The sequence below is a fragment of the Micromys minutus genome (assembly GCF_963924665.1).
Source record: "Micromys minutus genome assembly, chromosome: 7".
NCBI lineage: Eukaryota > Metazoa > Chordata > Mammalia > Rodentia > Muridae > Micromys > Micromys minutus.
In genome coordinates, this window is record NC_137976.1 from 57,262,136 (window position 1) to 57,282,762 (window position 20,627).

At 50.1% G+C, this 20,627-nt stretch overlaps 1 protein-coding gene across 1 annotated transcript in view; it reads right to left on the minus strand.

The window, feature by feature from the left end:
• Window positions 1-798: 798 nt before the first annotated feature.
• Window positions 799-20,627, minus strand: part of SEMA5B (semaphorin 5B) — a 114,924-nt gene continuing 95,095 nt past the window's right edge. Inside the window, exons 5-22 of the mRNA XM_080918786.1 lie at window positions 16,138-16,200; window positions 15,768-15,866; window positions 15,154-15,367; window positions 14,265-14,550; window positions 11,722-11,857; window positions 11,239-11,446; window positions 10,910-11,117; window positions 5,238-5,355; window positions 4,901-5,082; window positions 3,752-3,895; window positions 3,478-3,625; window positions 3,170-3,395; window positions 2,853-3,071; window positions 2,273-2,443; window positions 2,020-2,169; window positions 1,714-1,758; window positions 1,153-1,358; window positions 799-1,020 (exon numbers count right to left, since the gene is read on the minus strand). Of these exons, the coding sequence (XP_080774912.1) occupies window positions 862-1,020; window positions 1,153-1,358; window positions 1,714-1,758; window positions 2,020-2,169; window positions 2,273-2,443; window positions 2,853-3,071; window positions 3,170-3,395; window positions 3,478-3,625; window positions 3,752-3,895; window positions 4,901-5,082; window positions 5,238-5,355; window positions 10,910-11,117; window positions 11,239-11,446; window positions 11,722-11,857; window positions 14,265-14,550; window positions 15,154-15,367; window positions 15,768-15,866; window positions 16,138-16,200 (2,982 nt within the window). The 3' untranslated portion in view covers window positions 799-861. The remainder of the gene's footprint in view (window positions 1,021-1,152; window positions 1,359-1,713; window positions 1,759-2,019; window positions 2,170-2,272; window positions 2,444-2,852; window positions 3,072-3,169; window positions 3,396-3,477; window positions 3,626-3,751; window positions 3,896-4,900; window positions 5,083-5,237; window positions 5,356-10,909; window positions 11,118-11,238; window positions 11,447-11,721; window positions 11,858-14,264; window positions 14,551-15,153; window positions 15,368-15,767; window positions 15,867-16,137; window positions 16,201-20,627) is intronic.

A 20,627-nucleotide genomic window follows, 5' to 3' on the forward strand; every position in this document is an offset into this window, starting at 1 on the left:
ATAATGCCACAGCGTAACATTTTTTTGTTGCTGTAGCAGATGGGTGTGTGTGTGTGTGTGTGTGTGTGTGTGTGTTCCTGAATAATGAGGGGCCAGCAGAGACTCTCAAGCAGTTCTCAGCCAACAAATCTCGAGCAGCAGTAGTCTCCATAGGCATGGAGACCAGACTTTGCCTCCTATGGTCTGGAGTCTTCCTTCCTTCTGGGCCACCTTCCGTGCATTCTGAAGGCAAAGCTAAGACCTGTGCCAAGAGACCTGTGAAGAGCCTCTCAGGACAGTCCAGCCTCTGGTTCTCAGTCCTCACTGCCTCTTACCAGAGGGATGCTTCTGGTCAAGATACAGACTGTCTGGCAGAGGCGGTCAACCTAGGCCACCACTGGTCCCCTGTGACCTTTAGAGAACAGCATCAGAGTGGTCCCTGGGCTGAGATCTGAAACTTCTGGAACATTTGATGGGGCATTTGATGATTTCCTTTCGCCGGCAAGCTGGACGAGAGCCCAGGCCTTTTGGGGGAGCAGTGAAAAGGGGCAAACTTAGCTGTTGGTGGCCATTGGAAGTCATTTCCAGCCCAAACCTAAAAACCCACTTTGCGTCATCTCTGCTCTCCAAGTTCCTCACATACCCAGTAGGTCCACAGCTCAGACATGGCAGGGGAAATTGATGGTGTGTCGCAGGAGACCATGAGACCTGGGCCGAGCTGGATCTGCACTCACGTGCCGGCCTGAAGCCGGATGGGACCCCCACTGGCCAGGTAGCAACTTCTTGGCCCAGTGCAGAGGGGAATCCAAAGTGGTTCTACTGTCCCATCCCACTGTTCTCTGTCTTGGGAAGGCAAGGAGCCCAAGTCTCGGGAGGGTGGGATCAGCTGTTGGGGAAACAGCGCTGTCCAGGCGAGGCCTCAGGCCGGAAGCTGGGCTTGTTCAGTGGGCTGGGGTAGTAGGTGGTTGTGTACACATTGGTCTGTTGCAGTGGGTAGAAGTTGGCTCTGTCATCAGGGATTAAGTTGTTCTTGTTCAGTGTCTATGGGAAGGAGAAGGAATCGAAGGGAGAAAAGCAATGAGGAAGGCGCTCTACCCACCCAGTGATGTCCAACATAGAGCCAGGACCACAGTACCCGTCGCCCTGCCCTTTGCTTCACACAGAGGGTCTCACCTTGAACTCCATAGGGGTGTACTTCTCATTCTTGGGGGTGCCCCCGCCCTTGTAGTGCAAGTGGTTGGGGGTAGCAGGATGGACAAGCGTGGACTCCTGAGACTGGCGCTGGCAGCGTTGGCAAGACAGGTACACTGCCAAGGTCAAGAGCCCAGATCCCAGGAAGCAGGAAACACCCGTGACTATCAGGTGGATGAGACCGAACCCTGGAGGAGGATAGGCAGGTGGTGAGAAAGAAGGCCTTCTGGTTGTCTTCCTGGACAGCAACAGCTTCAAGAGGCTCCAGAAACATGGAGAAAGGAAAGAGAGAGGTTGGGGAGGTTGTCACCAGGGCCTTCTTTCCCAGGAGAGCCCATAGGTGGAGTTGGACCACAGAGAGATTTGGAGAGAGATGATCTTGGATGCAGACTGACGCATCCTAGCCCGGGAGGAAATGGCACAGACCTCCCTGTAGACGACCTTGAAGCCTCCTCAGGCTTAGCTGTCTGTAGGATTGGGAAGAATACAGACTGGGGTGTGGCTGAGGGACGGAAGGACAGGGACACCAGTGACCCTTTTTACCTCCACAGCTGGTGGTCTCCTCCACGCTGGAAGCAGGCAGGATGACTGCAGGGAGACATGGAGAAGGTTGGGATGGAGTGAACAGGGAGGGCTCCCTCTGGGGCTGGGTGACACTTAAGAGAGTCTATAGCCTTAAGCCCTTCATTCCTTCCAACTTCTCTGTACACAGCCCCTTTCTCTGAGAACTCCGAATATGAGACTAATGTATAATTTCTGATGTTTCGTCCCATACTCCAATTTCGGTTCCAGAGTGTGTGTTGGGGACCAAAGGGGGCATGGTGGGACAGTTCTAGCAAAAGGACCTACCCGGAATCTCACTGTAGGGGCAGGGCCGGCTCTGGCTGCTGTTGCCAACACAGGCACCTGGCCCTGGGACCAGCTCCTCACAGCTCCGGCTCCGACTCTGGGCCCCATCCTCGGTGCAGACACCCCACTCAGACCACAGTGACCAGCCTTCTGTGGATTGTAGGTTGAGATGGGGTTGAATGTCTCAGGATCTTCCTATTGAGGCTTAGCAAGTCAATAACTGTCCCCAACCCCAGCCGGATGCACCCAGTACCTGGGCAAGCCTGTGTAGCACAAAGTGCCTCCTCCGTGTGCAGGCCGAGGCAGATGTCCTCACCTGGGGACGGTGCAGGGCTGGTGCAGGAACGGGTGCGTTGATAGTGGCCACCACCGCAGGATGCTGAGCACTGGGACCATGCAGTCCAGCAGGACCAGGCACCCCGCACTGTAAGTGTGGGTTGGGTGTGAGAGGGAGGCTGCCCTCGGTTTCATGCCCTCAACATCCACCCCACCCCAACTCAATAGGTCACAGTATTAAGGGGTGTCCTCCAAAACCTCATACTGGCCTCATCTTAAATCAAGTTGCCTAGCTCAGCGTGGAAAGGAAAAAGCAAGGCTCTCTTTCTTGTTAACACACCCGAGGAGTCACTGAGCCCACGGTAAGAGCAGAACCTAGTGAGTTCAAGCTGTTCTAGATAGCGAGTTCCAGTCTAGTCAGGGCTACTGAGACCTTGTCTTCAGACAAACAAACACCAAGAATCCTTGCAGACTTAATTTCCAGAAAGAGATCACCTTCTCAGACTTGGGAATTCCTGAGGAGATGGGGTTGCTAAGGTTTCCTTCCACAACCTTACCTGGGCAAGCCTGAGGGTTGCAGTCTTGGTACTCTGCAGCGTCTCCCACGCAGGGCAAGCCCCCATTGCGGGGCTCCGGGTTGGTACAAGTTCTCTTACGGACGCGGAAGCCCAGCTCACAGTCCCGGGAGCAGGATGACCACGGGCCCCAGGTGGCCCAGCCTCCGCTCAGAGTGTGTGGTGATGTGCTCCCGCTGCGTAGCAAATCCTCCACCAGGGCTGCAGAGGGCCACAGGCTCAGCGACTCTTGACTTTGGGCTTCCCCTTTCGCCCCAGGCCTCACTGGCTCCCACCCTCCCCATTGCTCTTTGCTGTACCGTCGGTGTCGCAGGCTCCAGTGCCATCGGCCGGGCAGGTCCTGGTCTCCGTCCTCCTCTTGCCGAACTGCAGACCGTGCGGGTCAGGCAGCGGCGCGCGGCAGGTGAAGCGGAATCGCTGCTCCTGGCGCGCGCCCCCCTGGGTCACGTTCACGGGCAGCCAGGGCGTCCAGGGTGTGTTGCGTCGCACTTCTGGGCAGGCCTCGGGGTTGCAGGTCTTGAACTCCTTTGGGGTGAGGTTGGTTTCAGACCCCCACCCCTGACCCATAGGTCTCCCTGCACCCCGCGCCCCAGCCCCGCGACCTCACCACGCCGCAACCCGGGCACGAGTTGCCATTCTCGCAAGAACGACGGCGCGACTGCACGCCACCTCCACAGTTGCTGCTGCACTTGCTCCAGGAGCCCCAAGAAGCCCAGAAGATGGGCACCGGGCAAGGTGTATGTTCATTACAGAACCTGGGGAGAAAGGAGGCGTGTCATCCTAAGGAGAGATGCTGCCATTCCAGCTTCAAAATTCACGCTGGAGGATACCCAGATGAATCCCGCCCAGCTCCAGCATCTCTGTAACCACGGCCAGCTCACCGCTCCTCCCGGCTCTTGCCCACGCAGATGCGGCCCCCGTGGCGGGGCGCTGGGTTGCTGCAACTTCGCTGCCGAACCTGGAAGCCGATCCCACAGGACGTGCTGCACTGAGCCCACGATGACCATGCGGTCCACGCCCCATTCCTGGTGGAGTGGGAGGGGACAGAGACACATGCTCCTCTCAGCCCCAGCTTCTTAGATCTGGGCTGCATCTGAGGCAGATGGATTTTGTTTTGTTGTCAGGACTGGCGAGACAGTGACAGAAAATATCAGCTCCTAACCAGGCTGGCTCAGGCAGATTCGTGCATTCATCCGTTTGCTCATTCATGCCTCAAATATGTATTGAGAGCCTTCTTCCATATATCAGGCTGTGCTCAGGGCCAAGGACACAGTGATAGGGCCGGGCCCCTACACAGACAGGCAAAAGGACACACTCTTTAGAGGTCTCAGTTACCATTCCAACCTGAAACCTTCCTTTCCCCCTTCTCTTAGTCCCCCTCTCCTCCCTTCTCCCCTGCATTATCTTTCCCTAGCCTCAGCCATTCATGCCCAAGTTAACCAAAGGGTTCAAAGTTAAGACTTTCCTGCTTACTGGTACCCTTATCCTTAAAATAAGACTAGTGGCTGTGAGCGTTAAATTGGTGCATGCAGATAAAATAATTATTTTAAGAGTCTCTAAAACTATGGGTTAGTTGTAATAATAACTATTTCCCACAGTTCCCAAGTACCAGGTAGTATAGTTATTCCTTAGTTACAAATTATCTCTTTTAACCTCTGCAGCGACTCTCAGGTAGGCACTGTAGTTACTTTCAATAGAGTGGCTAGTCAGCTGGCCAAGACCAAGCCTCTAGACGGTGCAGCCTGGGTCATCACCATCTCATGCTGTCCCTCAAGTTTGGAACAGCCAGGCTATTGCAGCTAGCTTCTGGCAGCAACTCCCATGCCTGTCCAGTCTTTCTCCTTGCAGAGACTCTTCTTCCACTGATGTTAAAACTCTCCTAAGGCTTGCATTGCCTGCCTCAGATGTTAGCTTCCTGTCCAGTCCCTGGCACTGCACTGAAGTGTAAGCACTTGGGTGAGATGCCCCAATTCCCAGTTCTCTCTGTATGAGTCCTAAGCAGACACCATACAAACTCTGTCCTCACCTACCTGGAGCAATTGGCGATATGGATGGCCGGCCCCAGGCACTCCAGGCCCCCACAGCGAGGCCTTGGTGAGTCACAGGATCTGGCCCGGCACAGGCAAGAACCCGAGTTGTCTCCATCTAAGTGCTCACATGGTTTCCATGGTGACCATGGGCCGAAGCCCCCATCCCGTGTCACATTTCGTACCTGCAGACTCATATAAGGGGCAAGACTCCCCGTTACACAAGGCAAAGACAGGGGAGGGATAAAATCCCGGGGCCCGTGGGGCACACTCTGACGGATGGGGAGTCGTAGCTGGCACTGAGGGGGAGGGGGAGGAGCAGGCACACAAGGGTTCTCACAGGACACGCTGTGACGTTCTGGATCCACAGGCTCATGTTGGAACTGTCCTCAAGCGTGCTGCAAAGTTGCCGCTTCCCATCCCAGCCGCAGTATGGGTCCCGCGCTTCCAGGCATGCCCTGCCAGACAGAAGTCCTCAGCCTCAAGCTCACTGGCTTCCCAGGCTCAGCTTTGTCTCTAGAAAGCACCCAGATAACCCTCTCTAGCCACCTTTTTCTATCCTGGTTTTCTTCTAGGAAATGGATTAAGTTCAAAGTTGGGGGTTTAGCTCAGTGGCGGAGGGCTTGCTTGCTCAGTTCAAGGCCCTAAGTTCCACACCCAGCTCCAGAGAGATGGAAAAGGAAACAGCACAGCTTTACCGTGTGTTTGCTGTGTGTCTGGCATCATCTAGAGCACTTTCAGAGGTACAGATGAGTTCTGTGAAATAACCCAGTGAGGTAGGCCTACTGCTGTTCCAGGCAGGAAGAACTCAGAGAGCTCAGCAAGGACTGAGACTTAGCCAAGAGACTAAATTTCTCCCCCCCAGAGCCGGAGGGTCCCATTACTCCTCACCTGGGGCCCCTAGAGGAGGTGTGGTTTGCAGAAGTGCAAAAAGACAGACTTTTTCTGCCAGACCCTCAGAAAGTTGTTCTTAAGCTCGGCTCATATGAAAATCCCCTGAGGAACCTGGAGAAACAGTGGTACCTGAATCCTCCCCAACAGGAGATCTTGAGAAGGAACAGAGGCAGTAAGAAGATGCGTGGACGAGTTCACAGCATTATGCATGCTTACAAAAGGATTTTCCCAGTGCCAAAGGGTCCAAGGATGCTGAGAGTCAAAGGTGTTGCAGCTTTTGCTGTCCTTGGGATGGAATTCTTTTTTTTTTTCTCTTGAAGCTTCATGGATAGTCATTTGTCAGCCATGGTTTAACTGACTGACTAATTGTTTTGTTAATTAGTAGATAAGGCCTCATTCTATTGTCCAGGCTGGCTCAGAGATTACTGTGCAGCCTAGGCTGGCCTCAAACTCACAGTGATCCTTTCTTAGACTCTTGAGTGTTCGGATTAGTTTCATAAGACACCATGCCAGGCTCCTGCAAGTTCTTCATATTTACTGAGTTCAGTTGATCATGCTAAGCATCAGGGGGAAAGGAGGCCATGTGAGAGTCACGTAAAGAAGACAGAAGAGGAAAGAACTTGAAGAAGACACTGAGTCCCTGTCCCAGGCTGGCCCACAATCTTGTATAATCCAGGTGGTGTTTTGGGGCATCTATAGAATAGGCCCTGATTGGACCCCACTGAGCACACTGTGGCCTTCCTGAGAACCTAGAGTATTCCTGTGTCTGTAGCTAGTGAATCTAGTTCCTTTTCACTTACTTGAAAACAACATTTATGCATTTTATAGCATAAGCTACATTTATATCGAATCAAACCATTAGTTTGATTTGAGGATTGTTTTTGCCAGCAGAATCTACCAGGCTGGACATTGTGGGGTTCAAAATAACCTAAGAGCACAAAGAATGCTGTCAACCTATGGCTTTGAGACACTGCCCACAAACTCAGAGTTGGCTCAAGAAGAAGCAAGTTCAACCAGTCAGCACTCAATAGAGCCCGGACATGGTGGATGACAATTAAGGTTCTCTGTGTTTACGGTGTGCACACCTTGGGTTTCACATGTCCACCTCCTTTAAAACATGGCCTCTCACTGGGATGTAGAGCTCGCCAGTGTATTGCTGGCTACCAAGCCCTGGGGATCCTTCCATCTTCACCTCAATGAGAGGATGGCATGCAGAAGCCACCATTCCTGGCATTTTTATGTGGGTGTTGGATGTCGAACTTAAGTTCTTGTGTTTTTGAGGCAAGTGCTTCACTGACAAACACCCTGAAAATCCCCCAAATAAGATTATACCCAACAAAAACAAATGTCTGCTAGCAGAGACAATGCTAAGGATGGACAGTTTTAAACCAGCTTATAGAAAGACTAAAACAGAATGTTCTGGAGGACCCCAGTGTGCCTCACGTTACTGTTTCCTATAGAGCCTTGCTGGGTCTAAAGCAGTAGCTTCCAGTCTTGAGTGCAAATCCTAATTTTCGGGGTATCTTTTGAAATGCTTAGGCAAACAGAACAAAACACTTCCCAGCATTTGGAACTCTGGGACTAGAACTCCAGGCAGACTAGAAGTCCAGGCATTAGAATCTTCAAACTCTGGTGAATAATTACGGTTGAAAATTTCTGTTCGGGAGCCATGCTTGTTAAGGCCCCAAGTCAAGTGGGATCTTGTTTCCCCCACCGCTGGTCTTGACACTTAGGGACACATGGGAGAAAGACAGAGCAGAAACTGGTGCTGCTTTTCTTGTCCCAGGGCCTTTTACATTCTCTGCTTTTCCAGTTAAGGTTTAAAGAGAAAAAGAAGAGGAAGAGGAGGGGGAAGAGGAAGAAGAAGAAAAGGAAGACAAGGAGTGGAAAGAGGAGGAGGAAGAAGAGGAAGAGGAGGAGGAGGAAGAAAGGGAAGAAGGAGAGGAGGAGGAAGAAGAGGAGGAGGAGGAAGAAGAAGAGGAAGAGGAGGGGGAGAAAGAGAGCAGATTCTCTACAGATAGCCCACCATGATGGTCTGAGAAGCATTTGAGACTCTCCTTTCCAGGGCCAGTGGCTGCTGCTGCTATAGCTAGTAACTAAATGGGTTTCTCGGTGAGTCTCTACTCACTGCTTTTGAGCTAACGGGCACTGCACTTCAAAGCTGACAGAATAAGGACCGTGCTTTAGAAAATGAAAGCTCCATTCTAAAGAGCTTGAGAGCTCCTGTCATATAGAAAGTGGTAGATATTTAGAGTTCTTTCATAAAAGAAGCCATCAGTCCAATAATACATCACCATGTCGTGCTTCTGTTTTTGTTTTTAACTGTAGCGTCTCAAACAGCTATTACAAAAGTGAACAGGTTTATTCCGCAGGCTCACAAGTAGGACAGAGATGGATGGTGGGTATTGTAAACTAGAAGATCCTAGCTCCCTGCAGCCATTGGGGGGTGGTGTGTGTGTGTGTGTGTGTGTGTGTGTGTGTGTGTGTATGTGTGTGTGTGTGTGTGTGTGTGTGTGTGTGTAGCTGTCTGGTGTAGAAAAAGCATCTTGGGGCTTTTGAGCATGTGAGAATTACTTAAGACTGCCCAGAACAAGGATCTGGTTGGAAAGAGATGTCACTAAGCCTGGGCCTAACCCTGAACTCATGAAGGTAGGATACAGAGGATATCTGTGAGTGAGTTAGGGTTGAGGGGAAAGGTCTACTGGAAGAAGGAAAGGGCAGACTCATGCACTGAGCATCTTAGCTCCTCTCTGGCCAAGCCAGAGCATTGGTGGAACTGAGATGGCTCTAATGAAAAGAGGTAGAGACAAGCTCCCGGATGCTCGGTACAGCAGGAGGTTGGTGGTGTCTCTGCTTACCCACTTTGATCTTCCTGCCAACTTTGGAAGGAATAAGGACAAACATGGAATGCCTAGACCATATCGAAGCCTCCCCCACCCCAACAGCATTCATTCTGATGTGGTTGCCACTTGAGTCCCTGACATACAGAGTGCCCAGCTAGTTGGCTGCACACCCCTGCTTCTTAAATTTTATTAACTCTCTGATAATATTATTTTTCACTTTCTAGGTTTTAGATCTGCCCATTACTTTTTAGTTACATTTATTTATTATTCATTCAATGTAGGGGGGGCAGGCATGCTCATGTGTGGAGGGTCCCCACCTGTAGCTTTATAACTGCATTTTTGCTGTACACTTCAGCAGCTTACAAACCACTCAGGAAACAAGACTCCAAGCTGACCTTCTGCCACCTTGCAGAATGGCAGCATACTGGGGACACTCTTTCGAGTAAGGACATGTCCCTGCCCTTTACTGTCCTCTCATCCCACCGCAGGTCCATGGCTTTGCAGTAGAATAGAGTCACACCAACCCAGCACAGATGTCCATCTGCCTCCTGACAGAGCTACTACTCGCTGCGTTCTCTGATCTGCCCTGTGGAGCATCCATCCGGATAGTCTGAGACTCTAGCTCTTTGCTCCACCACCATGATTCAGGCCAAAATCCTCCTTTGGCCTTCTCAGCTGGCCTCAGTTCACTCTCCAGGCACCAGCCTCTTAGGCCAAACAGTTAACTGAAGCACCAACCTCAGGGTAGAAGGTCACCCTTCTGTGATGGGCGGGTCTGAGTAGTGAAGAATTAAATATACTGGGCCACTGGGTTTTCCATTAAGGATTCATAACCTCGTAGAGAATAAGGCACGTGTTAAAAGTTTAATAGCAATGCAAATGTTTAAAGAGAACTCGGAAACAAGGAAAATGCTATCAGCAGGTAGCCACTGCTTTCTGGCCAAACAGAGCTGTCTGTAGTTGCTATTACAGATTCAAAGGCCAGAGAGCCCAAAAGGCTGGAGCTTCTTTAAAGCAACTGTGGAGACAAAAGGGAATAAAGATACTATCTACCCTTTATGACTTGCAAGCCTAGGCCCTTCATGAGTACCAGCCTGACCTTTACACTTCTGCCAAAATCAGACATCTCTATGCCAAATCCCCCAGTCCCTGGCAAGAGAACTGAAGCTCAGAATGGTCACAGTCTGCTTTAGACCATGCAGCTCACAGAGAGGAGCCAAGGTGCGTTCCCATGCGTGTTCACGTCTATCTATACCTCCCGATTTGCCTTTTTCCACATGGCAGAACCAGGCCAGGGTTTCTCTCTTCCAGAGCCAGATTTATAGTGTGGAGGACTGTACTTACTGAGGTCCACACCACAAGCCTCCTCTCATACCACCAGCTCTGCAGGGTACACTGTCCACAGCAGGACTTTGTAAGCATGCGTCATTTTGATGAAACCATGTGTGGAGGCCGAGAGGGGCTCTTGTGACTGCCCATCATTAGCAGCCTCCAACACCTATCCATCCTTCCTCCTCCCCTGTCTGCAGGCCTCTGTCCAACTCCTAGTGCTTTCAGAGAGCAACCCTTGGCAACATGGAGCCCATTTGTCCCCCCAAATCTCAAGGACAGATGGAACAGCCAGGAGGACTGTGTTGCAAAGGCCACGAAGTTCATGTGGCTGTTCTGATGATCATACAGCCAGGGAGGCCTCACGGACTGGGGGTTTGGGACACAGTTCCATTTGGCCTTGGCTTCTCTCCTTAAATACTGGTGTCACTGCTGCCAAATTTGTGATTCTGCTTAAAGCCTATGGACCGAAAGAAATGGGATATTGTACTTCTTCAGATTGGCTGCCTTATCTGGCTGGTCTGACCCCCACTGTCCCACATCTGGGTAAGAAATGATGTGGTTTCAAAGGAAACAGTTTCTCTCCGGACTAAAGGGCCTGAAAACAAATCTGGTGAGCTATAGATGGCTGGCAGGTCAGAACTATGGGGTTGCCCACAAAAATAACAGCCACCATAATTCGCTAAGTGCGTGGCTCCCTCGGGCAGTGGTAAGCACTGATTAACACTTATAAAATCCTCCCAAGATGTTCCAAGCGCAGGAAACCAGTGTTTGCAGAGGTTAAGTGACTTATCCAAAGGTACCACCCAACTGGAGACCCATAGGGATGCAAGGCAAAGTGGTTCTGACTTCAAAGTCACACCACCTCCGAAGCATGATTGGCAGGATAACCACCATCATCACAGACTGACTGGGACCCTCCTCCTGCCCTCTTGCCTCAGCTTACCCCTGGCTACGGTAGGCCGAGCACCTCTCCAGCGGGACCCGCAGCACCCGGTCGCTCAATCCCACGAAGAGCGCACGCGCGCTGTGCAGGATGCGCAGGCTACGCAGAGGTTCAAGGCGCCCAGGGGGCAGCACATGCAGCTCCTCCAGGTAGCAGCCACGTAGGCTGCGGCTGGCCGTGGACAGCGCTTTCAGGATGGTACCCGACTCTGAGGGAGGTGGGGATGGCAGAGGAAAGCAGCCTTGAAGCCATGACTGCTTACAGCCTCTTCCCCACCCAGCCTCAACCACTTCTCCACCTGTAGTGCAGGCGAGTCTTGGTCGGCTCACCCGTGCCTATGTAGAGGACGTGGTAGAGTGTGTCTTTAGCTTGCACAAGGTCTACCACGAGATGTGAGAAGCGGACGCTGTCCTGAGTGACACAGGGCTCTGGTGTCACCGGCTGCACAGCTTCGCTCATCAGGAAGAGGCGCTGTGCATCCTGCAGGCTGCGCTCCGTGAGGTTCTCGTTGGGGCCAGTCTCCAGCAGGGTGCCACACTGCCACAGGGAACCAAGTAACTGATGTCCAGTCCCCACACTGTGGGAACTGTCATGGTCTCCTTCCCACCTATTGGGACCTTGGGTAGACACTAATTCTCCAACATTCCTGGTCCTCAGCACTCTCTCTGTAAGACCTATCATAGACCCCACCTCCACCCCACCCAAGTCAAGCCCAGAACAACAGGAATGGGCTATAGTTAGCCTGTGCTGAACAGTTGAGAGTCAGCTTATGGGTTGGTAGTGGGTGGGGGACAAAGGAGGAGAAACTGTACCTGGAAACTGGGGATAGGGTTGGCGATAGGGAGCCAGGCTGCCCTGGGGTTTTCCTGGTAACGGAATGGGCCATTGAAAGCCTTGGAGATGGCACTGAGGTTGAAGGCGCAGACAGCAGAAGCCGCAATGCTGTTTCTAAAAGGCAAGCGTTGGAGGAATGTTGTCCTTCCTTCCAGATTTGGCCTTCTTGGGTCAGGCACCCTCCTCTGAGGCCCCTCGGCCCCACCCCCACTCCTGGTCCCTTAGGTTAGGAAGTGACTAGGACGAACCTCTGCACAATGAAGGGTATTTATCCTTACGCTCTCTACTCCACTGCAGAAAGAGCTCATTGGCAAGAAGCACTGGAGCATCACACACACACACACACACACACACACACACACACACACACACACACCACGCCACACCACTACCTCATCCTCTTTCTTTATTCAGAGAGGGGTAGAACACACTCAATGGCCCATATTAAGAAATACATTTGAGAACTGGAGAGATGGCTCAGCTGTTAGAGTCTAGGCACACAACCAAAAATATGAAAAATACATTTTACAGTACATCTACACTGAAGTTTCATGAGACAATACGACGAAAGCTAAATATGTCACACTTTTGATATTTGATTTCAATCTATATCAGTCTAGTCTGATGTATGTATATATGTATTAAATAGATAGCTAGCAAGCTAATAGCTTATGCTGCGGCCTGCAACTCCCAGAACCAGATGATCTCTACAGCCCTTCCAGGCCCAGAATCCTAAGTCTCTACGGATTCGTGGGCAGCTCATAGGCATGGCATTGTCATGCCTACGTGTCCTCTCCGAGTCCCTGCATGGTTCTTGTCCAAATGTATCCATTATCCTCTCCCTCTGCCTGGTCCACCTTCCACCCATGCCCAGCTCCTCCTCCCCAGTACCCCTGATTCAACCCTGTTCTTTGGTTGGTCTCCCTACAGCCTGGATAGGCTCCTAATCCACGCTGTACAAAGCAGCCAGAGTGAAAGTCCACAAACTCACACCAAGCTGTTTTTCAAATCCTTTAATAATGTCTCCTTGTCCACAGGGGTAAAGACCAAAACTCTGAGAGCAGTCTACAGGTCCTTGGGACACAACCCTCCCAGCCTTACTCCTTAGCGTTTCTCCTGTCTCTTCCTTCTTTGCTTCAATGTTCCTGTCATATGGTTTTCTTTGAAATGCATGGAATGCTTTTAATGATTTTTAAAATGTACATTGGTGTTTTGCCTGCATGTATGTGAGGGTGTCAAATCACTTGGAGTTGAGTTACAGACAGATGTAAGCTGCCATGTGAGTGCTGGGAATTGAACCCAGGTCCTTTGGAAGAACAGATAGTATTCTTTCTGAGCTATCTCTCCAGTCCCAGGGCATTTTTTTTTTAATTCCAAGCTTTGCATACATCATTTTGTGGAGGCTAGAATGCCCTTCAGATGCCAGGAATGCTACATCCTACAGAAGACTCCTGTGATCTCCACCCTATACCTTGCTTTCTCCCTTTGTAGGAGTTACCAGGGTTAAAATGGGTTGCTTAAAATAGCCTTGGCCGCTCTAGAATGTCATCCCTCCTAATGGCAGAGCTGTGAATGCTTTTGCTCACTGCTGCCTCGCCCCCACCCCAGGACACGCACCTGACATGGAGGGGTTACACAATAAATATAAATGGCTTATATTCCACACTGATATTGTCATTTTTCCTTGATGTCTCTCCAGGTCTTTCTGCCCTCTGCTCACAGACAGCTGGCCACCCTTAGTCATGGCCAGCAGGCTTTCAGTTCATGGCCTGTGTGAGCTGTGTTGTATGTCTGTCCCCTGGCCAGAATGACCTCTCTGCTGCTCCTGGCCAATCTCATCAGCATCTTTGCCTGTCCCCTCAGACTGCCCTTTCTGTAGACGACTTGGGAGCATCCAATGCCTGTTATGTGGAATCACTCACAAGCTCCCGATGTCCTTACACAATGCCCTGCACAGCATTTCCCCTGCAAAGGTCTTCCTTGGTCTCAGTGGTGTCCGTTCATAATTCCTCACATAAAAAAGAAACCTTGATTTGTTCACCTCTAGATGGAGGGGCAGCAAAGGAAAGTCTGACATCCCTGGGAAGGTTGCTCATCCTCACTTAGAAGGAAACAACAGGGCCGCCAAATGCCAGCTTGCAGTTTCTGCTCTAGCCAGGAGGGAGGCGGCAGAGGGTTCTTATAACGCTGCTGCACTTAGGCTGGAAGGAACTATAGAGCATCCCTGCCTGGGGCTGCCGCCCATTCATCCCAGGCAGGGATGCTCTGTTCTTATGAGCCATCAGGTAGCTCCCCTCCCTTTCAGCACTGCCTGGGCCTACCCTCCCCCAACAACTCAGAGCAGGAATTTACCACTCCAGAGGTCTTAAGCCGCAGATGACCAGCTGCAGGAGCAAGGAGATCTATGCTTTATGGAGGAAGACACCAGACTCTGAGAAAGGATCTGCTGAGCCCACTAGGCTAGGCAGGGTGAGCCCTGGACTGACAGGGAAGATGGGTAGCAGAGGGCGGGGCCACTCACACGTTAGTGGTGAAGACGCCATAGATGAGGTCCTGCTCGGGCAGATGGAAGGCACTCTGCAGCTCGTTATAGTAGAAGGGGACCTCTCCTGGGCGGGAGCAGTTGAGCCGGGCCTTCATGAATGTAGTCCATGTGTCCTCCAGCAGGAAACGTCCCCCAACATCATTCTTGCACACTCGGGCCACCCGAGAGTACACGGTGCGTCCACAATCGTGCTCCACCGCATTCTCCCGAAGGAAGAAATACGCAAACAGCCCAATGTCAAAGGCTGCCACAAAATTTGGCTCTGTGAGGATGGAAAGAACATGGCAGACTAGGAAGGACTGTTTGAGTGTTCTTCAGTGGGAACCTGAAACCTCTCCTTGCTGACCCAGGCTCTAAGTAAGCCTGCTCCTGCTTCCACTGTAAAATGAAGCTCCCTTATTTACTGACGGTGTTGCTGCTGACAGCGCTGCTGCGCCGGATAGCATACACTATCATAAGAACTTTATTGGTTCACCCATTTAATCCTCACTACAATGTATAAAGCAAGCCCTATGACTACAGGGTACAGAGAGGCTCGACACATGCTGAAGGCCATACGACTAGTTAGTAAAGAAATAGATTCATCCTCAGGGGGTAGGATGTTCACACTGTCTTCAGTTTTTCCCCAATTTCTTCTTTTTCATAACCACTACAATATGCAGTTTCAACTCCCTTCCCTAATAGCCTGCCCTAATTTGCCTGTTCTGGGTCTTAAGGACAGCTAGGGCTCAGCTCCAGTGTGTCTTGGTCTTTGGGAAAACATCTTCCCTGCCCTATCCACTTTACTGATGAAGCAACTGAAACTGGAAAGGCCAATGGGCTCTGGAAGGCAGGGCAACCCCACCTCAGGCCTGGGCCACCTTACCATTGAGCCATTTGGAGTTATACTGGGCAGTGCGAAGAGGTGGCCCACTGCCCAGGCTGCGGTAGATGGCTGGGTCCCGACCAGAGAAGTCAATGACGGTGGCTGCATAGAGCTCCCCCTGGGAGGAGATGACGGCTGTAGAGTTGTGGCGTGGGTCATAGGGGCAGCGGGCCACACCGTTGATCTTCTCAATAATCCGGCTGAGGTTCCCCACCTGGAGATGGTGGGAGAACAGAGCTTTTCCCTGTGGTCCTGGGGCCATCTGGGGTTTCCAACTCTGAGTTGTTTCCTCTAGGACCCTTGGTTTCTGTGCTCCACCTCCCATTCTCAAGTACCCCTGGCACTACCACCCTGTAATCTCATGGTCATTGTAAAGGATAAGGTCCTTCAGGAGCGTCCACTGAACCCCGGATGGACCTTTCGAGTAAGACCAATGAAGAAAATCCTGAAGAGAGGTTCAGCTTGAAACTCAGATGAAGAATGAATTATTTTATGTTTGTTCCAATATAGCGTGGAAATACATTCTCCACCCATCCCGCTACGCTTGTCAGTCCCCACTCTGAGGCTGTGTGCCTGGGCGAGACACCATCCCTTGACATCCCTCCTTGACCCACCTGTCTGCTGGAGCACACCGGGGAAAAGGCATTGGTACCGCACATGAACACCTTCCGGCCGGAAACAATCAGGACTCGAACATAGTTCTGACACTCCTCCTGAGGTGGGAAGAAAAATGACAGAGGACCGAAACTCTGCAGGTGTGGCTCTGGGCATGTTTGCCTCATACAGCTTGCATGGCAGATGCCAATGAATGTCCCACAACACCCCTGCACTGGATCAATTCTGCTCTGAGGTCCAGGTTTGTACCTCCATTGTTCCCTTTGCCCTAACTCCAGGCTTCTGGGGCAAGCGACCTCATGCTCACAAGGATTCCCCAAGATCTGACCATAAGCTTGCAGCAGAGCCCCCAATGCCACCAGCATGTACCTCAGTCTTCCCTTTGCTCTGGCAGGAGCGGCGCGTGTCCTCACTGGAGGCCCACTCTGTAGCCTATGGGAGGAACAGAGACATCATCTGGTGCACGCCCCGACATTGCGCAGTAGGGCAGATGGCAGTCAGGGTCTGGGGAGGACAAGGAGCCAGAAATGGAAGCCTGAAGGTTAAGGCTTTCTCTCACAGCAACTGAGGTGATAGACTCACCCAGAGGTCTTTGACTACTGGGTGGTCCCTCCACCTAACACTCTCTGCCTGGCTACAGTGACACCTAGGGGACCTGCTTTTAACTCATGGACTCCATTAGTCCCACACAGCTTTTGAGGATCTTCTCATCAGATCAGCTATGAAGCTGTAAGCTGCCAATAAGTGTTTTCAGACCACACAAGTCTTGGTGGGGGACAGAAATGTGCCTTCTTGGGGTTCCTCAAAGGAGTGGAAGACTGACTGGGGTGTCTCTTTCTAAGGTCTACACTGTGTGAAGCTTAGAAATAGGAGTTGTAATTTTCCCATTAAAACCCCGCCGCAAATTATTTTTGTCCCTCAATCTCCGTAGACACTGATGTTTGTGGTGAACATTTAAGGTGTGTGGTAGGCCATGGGTAGAAGTCTTCATTTCCCATGCCATAGGCCATGTGCGTGTGTGTGTGTGTGTGTGTGTGTGTGTGTGCCCTTTACCCTACCGTCCCCAGGGATGAAGACTTCATGCCTCACACGCTCCTCTCACGAAGTCTCTACTTCCCTACTTCTACTCTCTCTGTCTCTGTCTTTCTGTCTGTCTCTGTGTCTGTCTATCTGTCTGTCTCTCAACACAAGCTGAAGAGGACCTTGAACCTCTGAATCCCTGGTCTCTGAGTTCTGAGTTCTGGGGTCGCAAGCCATGATACCTACTTTGTAGAGTGCTGGGAATCAAGCCCAGGCTTTTGTCTACTTCCCTTCTTAATACCTTTGTGACATCATTCACACTGGGGCTAAAGGGCTGCAGACACAAGTTTTTCGTGTTCAGGGAAGTAGGAGAGGGCTGTCTCCACCTGTGATTTCTCCTCCATTTATTCTTTCCCCAACTCTGACGAAGCACTGAAGGGCAGGGTAATACTTCTCACGCAAGCAACTGTCAATAGTGCCAATGTATAACATGACCCACTCCACCTGTTCTTGAAGCCCTGAATAGCATATAGCATCTCTCTCTCTCTCTCTCTCTCTCTCTCTCTCTCTCTCTCTCTCTCTCTCTCTCTGTCTGTCTGTCTCTGTCTTTCTCTCTCTCTCCCCGCACACCCTGCTTTAATTCCTCACACAGCTGTTTTGCCAGACAATAGGAAGCAGGAGACAAGGAGGGATCCACAGAGATGTCTTTGGCTCTTCAGACCGGCATGCCTGCCTCTGCAGAAGCTTGGCTGCTTAGAGCAGAGAGAGGCTGACACAGTTGGATCCTTGCACCCAGGAACTGGCCACCACTAAGCTCTCCAGACCACTCTGGAGCTCAGATCTGCTTCTCAAATTTAAGGAAGAGCAGATGACCTTTAGGGTCAGGGTTTATCTGGAGGTGGCTAAGCCTTGTTAATCTCAGGACCCATTAGGTCTCAGGCTGGGCTTTGGAAGAGAGACAAGGAAATATAAGAGTTCTTGGGGGTTCTGGGAGCAGGAAAGGTCAACGACCCCTAAACACTGAAACGAAAATGATAGGTCATGGTAACCTGCACAGAGCCTTGAGGTTCCTGTACAGAGCACACTGAAGGGGCCAGCCTGTTCTTAGGGGATGTCCCCATAGCGCCGACATTTGTGAGTCATGTGCATGCTCTCTGTGATCTCCAGTTGAGAGGGAGTGAACTAAAGCCAGTGAAGCCGAACACTCTGATTAAGGTCACAGAGTTAGCAAGGAACAATGCAGACCCAGGTGCCAAGGAGCCTCTGGCTCCTCTCACAGGAAGCAGATTCCACGAACCCAGTGTTACCCCATATGGACCAGAGAATAGGCCTGTTTATAATGATATCACAGAAAGAGTTTTCCGGAGTCATTTGTATTGGAAAATTATTTTTATCAAAATAGCACACAATTTTTAAAAACGTAAAAGATGATTAAACCAAACCACTAGCAACCCTCTCCTATGACAACCCCTTCCTGTAGCTGTTTTCTGCCTGTTACCCCAAGATTGGAGAGACTGCTCAGCAGTGAAGAGCATTTGCAGAGTTTAGTTCCCAGCACACACACAGAGTGGCTCACCAACACCTGTAAACACAGCTCCAGGGGATTTGACACCATCTTTTGGTCCCTCTCAGCACTTGTACACACACACACACACACACACACACACACACACACACACACACACACACATCTCACGCTCAGCTTTATTTAGACAGGAAAAGGCGTTCCCACTTGTCTATCTCTGTTATACCCCAGCCCAGAGAACACCTACAACTCCCTTCCATGCAAATATGTGATTCATATTTTAATTAAGATCCAGCATTGGTTATTCACATTGTTGTAAATACATAAAACCTCTTCCCTCCAACCGGAGTCCCCGACTGTCACTCACTGGCTTGTGACACAAACCATGGAAGAAGAAAACCGGCTGCCATTCAACAGTTTCACTGCCTGAATTATTAATGTAAACTTATTGGAAGCGCTCTTATTTAGATGTATTTCTGCCCCATATTGATCTCATACATTAGAAAGAAGGAGAAAATGTCAGTAAATCTAAGTGTCTCCAACCTTCTTACATTCAGGGCGCATCTCTTTCGAATCCCTTTCGGTTTGTAGCTGTCGGTGTTCATCTTGTTGCTTTTCTTTTATATAGAATGTCACCCCTGAACTACCCGGGTGTCAGTAAGGAGGGAACTCTCAGAGAGCTTTGCTCTGGTCTGCAGTACTTTCTTCCAAGCCACCGGTCTGTTTTACAAGTGTTGACACATTTCTCTCTTGATCTCAGAAGGTGTCCATGGGTCTTCTGACTGACCAGGCTCATCTTTCTTCCTTTTATGATCTTACAATGATCGTCACATGTCAAATGAGCTACTGTTGTCCAGTCAGGACGGAACAGATAATTACCATCTGCTGAGGTTATGGCAACTACATCAGGACCAAAGTCTGGCCAATAGTGACTGCACGATACAGTCCATTGTGAGGCACACTGATTTCAGATGCATTAAACTGTGAAAATGGTACCCTAAAGTCAATCAATATGCATAATTGAAGGCAGTTTCCTTTCTCAAACAACCTTTTCCATTGATTTTTCCCAAAAGAAATCCCTTTCCATATCATTTCCTAACCATGCAGAAGGGACTCTGAGAATCTATTACTTCCCTGGCTCATCTTCATACCTCAACCTGCCAGTGGCCCCATTGCTTGTGATGCCTCCTGCTTCCGGAAGCCATGTTGCCTTGATTCAGCTGTTTCCTTTGGTGGTGCACACGTACATTCCCAGCATCATTTTAAGGACTACCATGGACTGATTCATTTATGTCTGATTGATTCTTTCTCAATACTGATTGTTTTCACACAGAACTCTGGGTTGACTACGATCTTCATTCACCCAGTTTTCTAAACATTCATCTATTGGCTTCTCCATTTTGAGCTCACTCTTGAAGACTCTGGTGCAATCCTTCCTCACTATCTTTCAGAAGAGCCCTATTTTGTTTTCTTAAGTCTCTGGAAGCCTATGCTCTTGGTTTTGATTTGGTTTTTGTTTTTTTTGTTTTAAATAACAACAGTGGTTTCAATTTGATATCAGTAGGGGTCTTGCTTGAAAACTTGGTTAACTTTTGGTTTGAAGAGTTGGCCTCAGTCTTGGCAAATTCTCTTACGCTATTTTGTCCTTTCTTCCTAAGCTTTTCCTTTCTCTATTTTGGAACGTGTGGCTAAGCTAATCTATGGTTGGGCAGTATGCCTTGGTACATTCTCTAGTTTCCAGCATTTTCTATTTTTCATTTCGTGACTCCAGTGCCTTGATTTTGTAGACTTTTTTCCAGCTTTATCTCAGAATCTCTCGATTCCTGTTTTCCTAATTGCAGTTCTAGTTGTCACACTTTCAACTTATTGCTTCATAAAAATATTTTCATACGTAAGGAGGTACAAATTAGTTTGCAGTTAAATTTATAGTGTTTTATGTCTCACGTATATTTGCTGCTGCTTGCAGCTTGCTTCATCCTGTGTTTATTTTGGTTTTCTCTTTCATTTTAAGGCTTTCCCGGGTTGATGGATTTTGGCTATTTATTTATGTGCCTTTTTAAAAAAGTCTCTGGGCATTTTTTTCACTGAAAACGACCCAGGCTTCTTAAAGAAATGGCTGGTTCCATCTAGGACGGCAAATGCACAAAGTGAGCCTAGAACATCTTGTTATTCCACAGTACTTTGATGCCGCCCTAACTTGGTAGAACTGGACAGAGAGGACCTGGAAGCCGACTTGAAGCATCCTCCCACTGTGACATACGGGATAGCTATGAATGATAACAACTACCACGGACTGAAACACACCAACAAGTGT